Genomic DNA, 13,116 nt, shown 5'->3' with positions numbered 1-13,116 from the left:
TTTTTTCCTGTTGCAGTGTGGAAGCCAAGCTCTTTTAGTTTCCTTGAATTAGAGCATACTCCCAGCTCTCTGCTCCCATGTGAAGCCCTCCCCATACCTCCTTCATGTTACATTCAGCTCTGAGGACTGGTGAGGGTTGGAGGATGCTGTGTCAATTCTGGCTTATGTAGTTCATCAAAATTCGGGCAAGCTTCAAAGCTTTGTGTGCCAATAAAAAGATGTATCAGCTTAGGTAGATACAATCTGGCTGGCAAGCTCATACTGTCTCTTTCTTTTTTGTGTTTTACCTCCATGTTATTATGCTCCTTTCATCGTACAATCTAAAGCTTTGCCTACAAGGCTGATGCGCCTACAGCTGCATAGGTCAGAGCTCCTCCTTTCCATTTTCTTAGATGTAAATGTTTTAGTTTTTCTCCAGTCTTCAGGTTTGATATGGAGTATATGCAGGATGGTTTATTTAAAAATCCCCTAAGATTTTCATCCTGTTATAGCAAACCAGTGATCCTGAGATATTTTGTATCCTGGGGAGAAATCTTGGCAATGTCTTCTGATGCTCTTTCAGTTTGAAATCTCCAAAACCAAACCTTGGACCATGAATACATTAAGTGCCTTCATTTACAAAGGTTAATTCACAACTTTTCAGCTGTCATCGTTAGTGTCTGAAGCATCATGTTTTAGCTGGAGTCTCCTATTGGAAGCTAGCCTAAATTACAGGTTTTCCAGTTTAGTAATGTGTTGCCAGGGCCCAAGCTGGAAGAACTGGAAGAAAATACACGTTGTGCTGGTGTATAGATCTCAGTTGCTGATCCTTTTGCCTTTTCAGTTGGTGCTCCTTCTGCCTCATTCCTCCATAGAAGTCGCAGATACGTGCATAGGGCCCATATTGATACCTTGAAACTCTGTGTACTTTGCAGGGAGCAAAGCAATTGCAAGTTTCTAATCTCGCTTTTGTTAAGCTTAAATATATTTAAAATATTTATTGCTTTAATATAAGGAAGCCAAAAGCTTTGGGCTATTAACACTAATTAAAAGTGCAGTCTGCAAACTCCTCCACAAAAAAAGCTAGCCAGAAAGAAAACCATTCCAGAACAGTGCAGTTCTGCCAAAACCGCCCTCATCTGATGAAGTCTCTTCTAAAAACGTATATCCAAACCCATAAATGTGTTGGCATTATTTTAGATGCATCGATCTAATGTGATGTAAATAGAACATTACTTCCATAGCAGAAGTTAAGGGGGTTTGCTCTTGCTTTGTCTTGGAGGAATCTCTTACTCATTGAGCAGCAGCTGGGGCTCAAGGGCTCTGTCCAATGGTGTGAGCAGGGAGGGAACCCCCTGCTGCAGCTCCATGCTCCATGAGGAGCTCTGATGAAAATAACATGCTTTGCTTGCTTCAAAAGCAGAGCTGTAGTGCTGGTCCTTTGACTCCTTTATCCCTTGTCAGCATGAAGTAAGGATGCAGGAACATCACCCCCAGAACGTGATATGGTCCGTTCTAGGAAGGCGTTTAATCATCATAATCACACATCACTGTGACTTTTCATTTGAAACTAGAAGCTTTTTAATAGAAATGCTGCTTTTTTATCTGCTGTTTAAAACTTCAATTCTGTGTACTTTTCATTGTGGCTCTAAAGCTAAAAATTGCCAGGTTATTCTCAGTTATGTGAATAAAAATCAGTCAAGTACCATTATGAAGGCTGCTACAATACGCTTTTGTATTTTCTTTGCAAGCAGATCCTCCCTCGCCTGTTTCCTTTCTTGAATACTGGCCTCACCTCATCAGTTTCCCCTCTCCTCCTGTGGTTATTCATTTGCGTGCATGCAGAGAGCAGCTCTGCGAGAACAAGTTCAGCAGAAGCAAACTGATCCCAGCCCTCAGAGGTGCTGGTGGCCATGCAGCACTGCTGTCAGCTGCCTGAAATGGAAGACTTGGGATGAGAAACACCCAGCTGCAAGCACCAAGGGCACTTGTGTTGCTCTGAGTGTGGGAGACAACAGCTCTTGTGGGGGCTGAGCAGTTTGCTGTGATGAAGGCAGGTGGGGAATCTTTACTGCTGAACTCTCTTCTGCTTCCTGACAATTTCTTTGTCCTAAGAGTTGTGAAAACTGCATCAGTTTATAGACTGGTTAGGCACCATCTGCACATCCGAGTAAAAGAAATTTTCCTTAATGAAGCAGTGAAAAGCTATATGAATAGGTATAGAAGACTTGTTTTGATTTTATTATTAAAAGCGTATTTAGCATGAAAATTCCTTCTCATTTTTTTCCCATAATAGCCCAGTGCTTCAAATAAATGTCAGATAGTTTTCCCTGTACTGGCAAATGTTGTGATTTGTAAGTCTGCAGGGATATGTTGAGAAACTGAGCACTATTAAGATGGCAAAAACTTTTCAGTTGGTCTTGTAGTTTTGTAGGAGCACTGCAAGGGCCTTGCAGTAGTAATGTGTAACTTAGCATGTGAGGAAGGACCTGCAAGCACAGAAACCTTGCAAAGTATTTGGAACTGATTCCCGGAGCAGCCTAGCTGATCCGAAATACCAGTTCTGGTCTTGCAGAAGCTGAAGTCCTCCAACTGTTTTTGAGTTAGGAACAGATAATGATCACTAAGAAAAAGCCTAGAGAAAGATTGAAGCTTGCGGATAGAATGACTACTTTCTACCCAAAAGAAACTGTTTGAGTGTTTTAAAAAATAATAAATAAATAAAAAATCCAGGCCCCCGTAAAGCAAACTCTTTGAAATGGTTTCCCTGAGGGAGATGGTCCACCATCTGGTTGCAGCTGATTGTAGTTGTACATCACTTTCCTCTTTGTCTGAGGAATGGAATAGATAGTGGTAGCTGCTTCATATTTCTCTGTGGAGGGTATCACGTATGAGGAGCTGTAAGAGGTCTGGTGGCTTTGGGCCAGGTTGGTGAGTTAGAGTATTAATCTAATGCTTTCCAATGGCTCACTAAAAAGGGTAAGTAGGAAGGGAATTAAGTACTTTGGACTTGTGAAGGGCAACTTTATGCAGACAAGGAGAAATTGTCAGGTAGTGATTTACTGTTGACTTCTGATCCCTCATAGCTGAGTTGTGTATTGGCAGGAAGAAGCAAGCAGGCAGATTCCTTAGGGCCTGCCTCTCTTCAGGAAGAAACAGCTTACAAACTGTGCAATGGCACTTCCAGGAAAATGCGGTTCTACCTTCGGTCAGCTCCAGTTAAAGTTACTGACAGACCTGCTGTTTGATCTTGTAGCTATCAGCGCAGGTTTCTTTTCAATCTTTCCTCTTTTAAAGCTTCCCTTTGGTATAAAGAAGCAAATTCTTAGTGATAAAGGGGAAAAAATATATTTTTAATAGGAGGATTATATACACCTGTGAGAGCAGCCTTTCTAATTAGTGCAAAATATTCTCTCTGATTGTGGAGAATTTCAGTCCTGAAGTAATTTGAGTATGGCTGATTTATAAGCGCATTATCAAGTGTCTGAAACCTGAATGAGGTTTATGCTGTAAAGGGTTGTAAATTACTGAGTTTGTCTACATATTTAGTCTGAATTTGGAGGGCCAGATATTTATTTTGCATATCTTGTAACTGTTCTAAACCTCATTTGAAGTTTGACCTCAATATTTTTTTTCTACCCATTGTGATAAAATTATAGTCACTTGTGTTTTTATTTTAAATAACACTTTAAAAATATAGAATAATAATAAAGATAATGTAGAATAGAATAACGTTTTCTCGTTAAAGGAATCTTCACTGTTTCCATGTGCAGAAAATGTTTAATGTAGAGAGATGGAATTCCTCTACGTTAAAGAAACATTTCATTGTGATTAACTGTTCCCAACAGAAGATGCTGTTTAAGTTTCTTTGGGAAGTTTGTTGCAACCAAATGCTGATTTCCCTTGAAAACTGTTTCCAGATGTTGACATGTAGAAGCGTTAAGTGGTGCTTGTTTACAAAGTGCTCTTAGTTTTTCAGTGTTTATTTTGCTGGATGGTGTAACTCAAACTTTGAATGCAGAGCATTTTATCTGCATATCATTTATTAGTTAGACTAGTAATATTTAGAAGAGTTACCTAAGTTTTCAGGTGCACAGCTTTTTTGGATTGAACCTGGAAGCAGCAGGTTTCAAAACTATCTGAAAATTGAATTTTCAAGTCAGTTAATTGAACATCAGTTCACTTTATGGTGCAACACAGCAGCATAGTGTGAACCAGGGTTGTCGCAGCGCAAGGAACATCAAAATGGAGATTGGACAAGTGGAGGCTCAAGCACTGCGTGACGGTTCAACCAAAAGGAGCACTCTGAGCAAAGTGCAATTATTTTTGTTCAGGATATAAATGAAGTAATTAGATATCTACTCTACCCTGTGCAGCTGTTGCAGTGCACACCCTCTTTTGCTATGTCTCCTTGACATAGTTTTTGTGAAATTCTGTAGGACACTTGATCCCACTCTTAGACTTCCGTGCCATTGAGGGCTATTTAGCAGAGCTCTCCAGCAAGGTCGGTGAGGAATCCTGCTCCGTAGCTGGCTCTACGTCACCAGCAAGTTCCCAAGATACAGTGATTCACTCAACATCATTCTGGGCAGTTTAAAATAGGAGTGAGCCAGATCCTCCACTTGTACAAATTGGTGTTACTATATTAAATTCAGACAGGCCTAATTATAAGTACTTAAGCAGTCACTGAAGGTTGCACAATCTATTGCTTTTGTTGAGTGTGTGCTCACCCATAAAAGTGAGGTTATGCAACTGAGCCCTATATGAATACGTCTCTGTCTCAGCTGCTAATTGAAAACAAACACAGTAGGATTAATAATTCACTTCTCAGGAATTTCTGTATCATAAATTATGAGGGAAATCTACCAGTTGCATTAAGAAAGATTATTCTGTTGCAATATTCATAAGTCCCAATGGCAATGACTGGAGGTCGCTAAACAGGGAGAAATTGGACTTGCGCAGGGTTTTGTTTTTCTCAGTTGCTATGGCTTTCAGGCCTCCTGCAGCATAGAAAGCACTTCCCAAGCCAACACAGAGGAATTTGGTAGCAAAACTACTGTTGACATGAAAAGGGGAGGATAGACTATTTTGATGCACAGGAAATGTGGCACTTTTCTGTCTGGTACCTGTGCCTTTTCAGTTTAAAGACTATCTGTGTTTTGTAATAGGGGCTTAGGAAATTGTCTTTTCTGTCTTTGGGGAGGAAGTTGCATTCTGTCTTCTTAATTAGTTGGTAGGAAGATGAAAGCAGGTGCCCCAGGGGCAGGGGATTCCAGGAGGTTTGGAATTTTTGAACCAAGGAACTTCTAAGAAATGGCATATTATGAATTCTGATTTATCTTGGCTTCGCTGAATGCTGCCATGCTGCATTTTACGCATGCTGAATGCATAAAAGACATTTACGTGGATGCATATCCTGCTCTCATCTACTTAGATGCTGTACTCTGCTCTAAAGTACCATGTACTGATTTTGCAGTCCTGAACGTACATATAGAAAGTAATTATGGAGACAGTTCCATTCCTTTTGGATATCTGATGGTGGCTGATACCTTGGACTTTGTTTTACTGTGGCTTCCATGATCACTGCCTAGGAAAGAGTCTTCAAAAATTAGATGCTCTTTTCAAATTAGAGTATAAAGAAAGATATGTGGAGGATTTTAAAATCTTCTCTGAGAGATAACACAACAGGTAAATGCACAGAGAGGCCAGAAGATGGATACTTGGTCCAGCCTTCCTGGTAGCTATGCCAGTTGCTATTTAAGCAGTCCCAGAAAGTTCCACTCTTCTGCTCTTCTTCTACACCTGTCCATTGTGGGTGTCAGGTCCAAGAACTGTTGCACTTTCCATAACCAGGTGGGTGGGGTGCAACTGACTTGCAGGCAGGAGTCAGGACCTGGAGCAACCCTGTGCTGGAACATTGGGTTGGGACCTCTTGGGCAAGCAGAGCCCAAACACTGCAGCCTGAAGTGGGTAGTCAGCTTGCTATTCATCCTCTGTAGGGTCCATTTTTCTTAGGCATCTTTTATTTATCTGGTAATAGAAACTGTTTTTAGTGTTTGTCAGTTCTTTCAATATACAACATTTTAGTTTCATCGCATGCAATGACTATACCTGTATCTTCTATAGAACAATTCACTGTGGTCCAGAGATGACTTTGGGGCATGAGTATTGTTTACGGTGCTACATATAACCCCTGGCTTTTCATCCAGAAAGGCCATGCTCCCGTTTGATGACAGCAAAATGATGTATGTTTGCTTTTTAGTGTGTGGTCTGTAACACTTGTCTCCATGATCTGTTCTGTGCAGCATGTTTTACTCTGTGCAGTTCCTGTTTCTGGATTTGCATCGTGTCACTGCCTTGCCTCAGGACAAACCTGAACGCAGCACTGCCATAAGTCATGATCTTCAGTTCTGAAATTTCTGAATGTCCTTCTATATCCATATATCCATTTATGTATCTATAGTTTATAGACATTCCTCATGCAATTATTTCCCTGACAGTGGGAGGTTATTTGGACTTCTGTACATGAAGGGCCTTTCTGCACTCAGAGTATTGAGCTCTACCCCAAGTCCCTTGTGGCTGTTGTGTGGAAGAAAGATAATGTGGAAGAAGAATGTTGGTACGGAGTAAGACCGAGTTCAAATTGGACATGAAAGTTGAGCTCATGAAACATGAAGTGCTCCAGCTGCGTCAGGAGTGCTTGTATGCACATGCCATGGGTATTGGTGTGTTTTGGGTGATTTCCTAAGGGGATCTATAAAATACTAACTTTTAAAACCCTGCCTATTCTTCTTTCTAATCCCTGTAAATTTTCTTCTGTTTCAATCAAGCATGAGGAAAAATAAATAAATAAATAAGTAAAATAAGCGCAAGTTTCTCCTCAACAGGATAGACTGAGGAAAAAAAACAACTGCTCATGTGATTTCACGTGGTACTATACAGGAGGGAGTTGGGATGGAGAGAGCAATGTTGTAGATGTATAGTCACATGGTAGAGCTCATATCTTGTTAGACAGCAAAAGCCTATGAGAGCTTTGCAGCAATGGGTCCTGTAAAATGAAAAAGAAATAAGGATGCAAAGTATTCATTCCCTGGCAAAATAATGTGTCAGTGAGAAAATCTTTTTTCTTCCCCTTGAAATTAAAAAATGAAATGGTTCTGTTCTGCATGGAGCTCTCACATTCTCTGCACAGCGTTTGCAATTACTGCTGGAAGACTGAAGCGCACTGAATTGGTGTAGCTCTAATTGTAGCGTGGTCCCATTCTCACTGAAGTACTTTTAAACTATATTTAGTATGTAATTGAGATGTTCTAACATGGGCTATTAGTCCAAATACTAGTGTAAATGAGGCAGAGAGTATTAAGATGCGTTTAAAGATTGTCAAGCAATGCCAAATAGATCAGATGGTCTTGCTGTGTCTTGCGAAATGGTTCTTATTGCTGAGGGAAAACCAAACCTGCATAACATTGCATGGATGTGCATGCTGCTGGGGAACCACATTCCCCTGTCTCCTTCGTGCTTCCTCCTCCCGAATGCTCTGTGCCCACAAAGGTGAGGGCGCTGAAGCAAGAACTAGCATGGAACCATCAGAAAAGGTTCTCCCATAGAGTGAGGCTGGAGGGGAAGAGATGTTGGTGGGAAGGTCAGTGCTTTGTGCCCATCCTGGGGTGAACACCCTGCTATACTGGCCCTGCTGTGGAGTAGAGCAGGCCTGGGACTTGGCCCTGTCCTTCCTGTGCTGCCAGGGTGATGCAGAGCTGATAAGCCCCTGGTGACAGGAGATGGCTCATGGTACGCTTGGGCAGGGAAGGAGAGGAAAGTGCCAAACAGAAGGTGTCATCACGTGCCAGTTTTGTTCCAAGTAAAGCATGTTTTGTATAACCTAGACCTGGACAGATGATAAAATGCTTGTCAGAAGTACGTGTTTTTTGTTAAGCACTGCAAAGTTCCTGGAACGTGCTAGCACTGTGTCTGTAGTGCTTACAGAACTTTATATGGACTATTCAAAATATTCGGAGCATAATACAGTAAGTTTTATATTCCAGAGACAGGATTTTCTGTTTTATAGCATTTTTCACACTGTGACAAGCATCAAAAACCTAAAATTATATTAAAATCAATAATTAAAAAGTTCAGCAATATTTTGTGATCCAAGAAGTAAGCTTGACTAATGTGGCTTCTACAGATTTTATATATCATGAGACATGATCATATTTGAGCAAACTCAGTTATATATCTGAGACATTGTGGTGCTTATAAAATAGACTAAGTGCAACACAGTATGCCTTGAAACTGTCCTCAGTTTGGACAGAAGTCACTGCAGACAGGTGAACCCCTGATATGGAAGATAGGGCCATGTTTTTTTCACTAATGTAATAATCATGTGTTGCAATTTTTCCTTCTAGGAGACAGAGCTGCTCGATATCAGTCTTGTCAAAGATGCCAGATGCGGAAAACATGCCAGAGCTCCCAAGGTAGGCATTTCTGCTGTGTGATTACTTGTTGCTTTGATTACCTAGGCAAAACAGAATATGAATTACATGCAAGAATTTTTTTATAGAACGCTCCTTTAGATAATAAGAAATGTTTTGTCTTTGCTTCATTTATCGTAGTTGCTGATAAGAAGTGCTGTGATGGTTGTGCTATTGTGACTGATGCTGTATTTAGAATGGTGATGGAAGCTCTGCTGGCAGTGAGTGAACAGAACTGCTGGTTTGTCTGGCACTGTGGTTAAACTTGCTGAAGTTTCCAATTTCCCTGATGGCCAGGAGCTGATGGTTGTGGAGCTCCATGTTGCATTTGGTATTGCTTATTTTCTTATTTGAGTGCCTCTTGAGGACAGAAAGAGGGATTTTTTAATTATTAAAACTGTCCTCAGAGAGGTCAGGATATCAGTTCCCTTAGGCCCTCTCTGATACATTGCATACTCGTTTGCTGTCTTTAAAGGCAGTAAGTTGTAGACACATGTTCTCTGTAGTGTTTTCATTTGGACGGAAGCGACACATGAAAGAGAAAAAAAGAAAAACAACAACGGAGTGCACAGCTCTGGAAGCAAGAGTGTGCCTTGGGGCATCGCAGGAATGATAAGGAGAAAAGGAGACCTCTATAGGGTCCTGACAGTATGGCCTGGCTGCTCTTTAGCTGTAAGCCTGTGAGCTTGCAACGGCTCAAAGCAATCCTTTTCCTGCCTCCATCCTGGGAGAAGCACGACCAGATCTGTGGGCTGCAGCTATACCTCAGTCTGCCACTGTACTCCTTGCACCCAGCCCCAGGCCAGGGGACAGCCCCACGGGCCACCTCAGGGTGTGAGGTACACCATGGCAGTGGGAGAGGTTGCTTCTTCATGCCAGAATGTAACTGCAGTTATCTCTGAACAGACTGTTCACATCTGGTTTGCAGAGTTTTTCATGTAATGTTGGCAGCATTCTAAAGGCTGAGTTATAATTGAAATGCAGCAGAAGTACTTTATGACATCCACATTAATACCAAGTGAGTTCACCATGATTAATGGTTCTATGATGAATAGCAATAAAGTATTAACAATTGCTAAAACATTATTTTAAAATGCTACCCGCTTTACAGAGGACATTCATGTTCTTCTAACAAAATGTTTTTAGCTAAAATTTATGCATAGCTATTGCCTTGGTGACTTTTATTTATTAGGTTATATAAAGGCTGTTTTTGTTGCCACACGTTATGGATTGACAGCGGTGGTGTTAAATGAAGGGTATGAGAAAATCCTGACTTTTAGGGTGGTGAAATGCACCACCTGTATGAATGAGTTTGCTTTTTGTCATAGATTTATGTGTGGGCAGAATGGAAACAGCACCTGGGTTGGTCGCTAATAGAATTTTGCAAGTGATATGAAGCAAAAAGCTCATTTTGGGGCCAGTTGTGCCTGTTCTGCTTTGAGCTGTGAGGTGGCTCAGCAAAAGAGTGAGTGTTACAGAAGCCTTGTGCATGTCTTGTACACAGAAGACACAGCTCATGCAGCAGCAGTAGGAAGGCTTGGCCTTAAGTCAATCACTGGCAGCTTGTGACTGCATGGAGGTTTCTAGGAATAGCTTGGTACAGTGGCTTAAGAGAGCAGCATCACTTCTGAGTGTTACTTGCCAAAGTTCCAGGTTTTAGAGACTCATCCACAGCTGTACTTTCAGATGGAGCAGCCCTGGCACTCAGGTGAGCATAAATACTGAATGATGTTTCTGGATGATTTCTGTACGGGAAAGCAAAGCTGTCTCCATTAGCATACAAAGAGCTCATTCACGATCTGCTCACTGTACAGTAAAAGTACAGTGTATGTGATGATTGTGTTGTGATGATGAATCTGAGCTGTATCCAGCATGGTGGGTCTGTTGGGGTCTACTGGTACCTGCTGAGCATCTTGCCTTGTGTAAAGTATGGCATCCAGCATAACTTCCAGACAAGGCACAGAGTTTTAGCTGCCAGGAACAAATATTTCTTGCTGCTGTGGTACCACTTCACACATTTCATAGCCATCCCAGAAGTTATCTTACATTGTCTGGTGGGATCATCACGGACAGCAGAACTTGCTTCCTTTATTTGCCTTTCCAGATGGAATGGACAGTGTGTTGTTTTGCGCTGGTGGAGCTTTCACTGTACAAGAGATTTAGGTAATTTTCTATAAATTCCTCTGCCAACCCCCGCTCTCATACTATTGTACAGTTTTTATACTATGTTAGGGGAGTTCTGCCAGTTTGTGCTGATTTTTCCATCTATTTTCAGAGTTTTAAGAGGGAGTGGATTCTATATGTGGGTTGTCATTAAAAACTTGAGAAGTTCGTGGGAATTTTTCAACATTATTTAGTGTATTTCTGATACGATGTTACCTATTGATAGAAGTGTCATCTTTAATAAGCTTTGACTTTTCTGTTAAACATAAAGCAAGCAATTCTTTTTTATTTTTCTAGCATACTAAATTTAAATGTGATTAACAACACTCATGGCAAACTACCTAAACTGTAGAGGTACACTGTGTCAGAAGGCCATCAGCAAGTAGTGATTTTGAAGGAATATAAGTAGCCCTTGTTATCAAAAACACTTTCTTCCTCTTCACCATGTGGAATGTACACTTCTTTGCCATAAGTCACTATCCACCAGTGAACATTTCTTTGGTTAGCTTCATCAACGTGCCAAACTTTTGTTCTTTTTGATGGCTAGCAACAGTCTGTTCTCATGCTGCATTCAGGGTATCTGCTGTACAGCTGTTGGCATTGCTAATTTCTGAAAAGCAGAGAAATGCAAAGGGTTTTTCAGATAGCTTCTCTTTTAGCCTTGTTGGTTGGCACTTAATTTTCACAATATTTTTCCATAAATCAAGAGAAATTTTCTGATCGTTGTGTCTTCTAGTCACTACTGTAACAAACTAAATACTTTTTCATTCTGGAGAAATTTTCCTCAATTAAGCAGCCAAATGCTTTATTCTTGTTTAGGAGGTATAGTACTCCATTTGATCCTATTTCACATCGTTCCTAAGTAGTTATAGTTACCCAGGCAATCAGACTGAAACCCGTTAGAATAATCCAGCTCTAGATGATGGCCCTGGAGCCAAGGTCATAATCTTAGAAGTGGAGAGTAATGATTTTCTGCGCTGTCGCATTCAGGGGTCCTGCAGTGCATCTGTGGCTGTCGCACTTCAGCTTCTTTTGTTGGAAGGGGGCTTTGTGTTCATCCTTCTAGAACACTCTAGAATCCTTTTAGAAAGCTAGGGAAGGTGAGACAAGTCCAGGAAGCTTAAGGAAGCTGACATCCTATGTACTTTGGATGCCCAGCTGAAGGAAGTAGAAGGCACGGTGGTTTTACAGCAAAGAAAGTGTGGCATGAAGAGTAAAGATTGTATATGGAAATAAGCCTCTTACCTAGAAATGTAGTTAGCTAATGATGAAATCATATCTTTAGTAGGTACCTAAGCATGTAACAGCTGGGGAATGCAAAGGTTGTTCTCCGATCCTTAGATTAATAAATAGTGTACTCAGACAACCCTTGTGTTACTGAGAAACTTCAACATTGCCTTCTTTTTTTCCCACATCTTGTCAGGGATAAGTTCTTCTCTCTTCAACTGCTGTTTGCAGGAAGAATAACAGTTCTCCATCCCACTGCAGTATACGTACAAAGGTATTTTCTTTGGAAGAAGGGCAAGTCTTAGGCAGTACTGAACACCACTGCAGATTTCTAAATGTGAAGATGAATGAAAGTAATGTTCTAAAGAGAACAAGAGATGATTTACCAATTGTGCACGTTAGAAAAAAATGCCTAAATTCAAAATAAAGTGAAATTTATACAGTAGTGAGGGAATTATGATTATCAGAACTTAGCCTTTTTAGTAAGCATTAGAATCATTTAGGAAGGGAAGAAGAGAAAACTTGAGAGTAGGAGATTAATATGCAGTTCATTTCTTCTTTCGGAAGATGTGACCACACATAAATTCAGCAGAGCCTTTTGGAAACACAGCATGCTTTTTGTCACAGGACGGCATGAGCAGAGGTAGAGCACCAGGATGCTGAGAGCTCCCATTGTTTGTACTTACAAATGCAGAAGGCCATGTGGAAACCATTAGTTGCGATGAAGCAATTATTTATTTCCTTTCATTTACACGTTACCTGGTAGCACTCTCTCCAGCTTTCTTTCCTTTGGTGTGCAGACTAATGAAAGCTAGCAATTCCTGTTGTAAAGTTTAATGAAGTGGTCTGCAAAATAAAATAACACAAACACTCAGAGAAACATGTTTTTTTTACAATAAGACACACAGGTAGATCTGATCATGCACACAGCTTTATGAGGCATGGACGAGCCACTCAAAAGAATGTCTTAAAATCGAGATGTAGCATTAACCCTTGGTGAAAGGTTAGGCAGAGAAAATGGGTCTGCCAGCAGCATGCTCACAAGACTGTGAAATTCACACTTCTTACTATCTTGTATTTACTTTAGCCTGTAACAGTTTCTATGGAAACTAAAATCATAATGCAACTGTGCAAGTGTTTTTGGTAACGAGAAGAAATACCAGGATGGGTTGGCAGGAGTGAGGAAATAACCCCATGGCAAATGTTCACATTTAAAACTTTAGATGCGTTTTATCAGTATGTTTTCCCTCAAAAAAATCATAAATCATTCATCAGG

At 40.7% G+C, this 13,116-nt stretch overlaps 1 protein-coding gene across 1 annotated transcript in view; it reads left to right on the top strand.

Annotated features, from left to right (window-relative positions):
* The window catches only part of PLCB1 (phospholipase C beta 1), a gene marked incomplete at both ends in the record, with an annotated part of 371,390 nt that overhangs the window by 97,320 nt on the left and 260,954 nt on the right, over positions 1 to 13,116 (top strand). Inside the window, one exon of the mRNA XM_079549908.1 lies at positions 8,385 to 8,453. Coding sequence (XP_079406034.1) covers positions 8,385 to 8,453 — 69 coding nt within the window. The remainder of the gene's footprint in view (positions 1 to 8,384; positions 8,454 to 13,116) is intronic.

Source organism: Tetrao urogallus (genome assembly GCF_951394365.1).
Source record: "Tetrao urogallus genome assembly, chromosome: 2".
NCBI lineage: Eukaryota > Metazoa > Chordata > Aves > Galliformes > Phasianidae > Tetrao > Tetrao urogallus.
The sequence above is the reverse complement of the archived record's forward strand: the minus strand, read 5'-3'. Positions and strand labels throughout refer to the sequence as shown.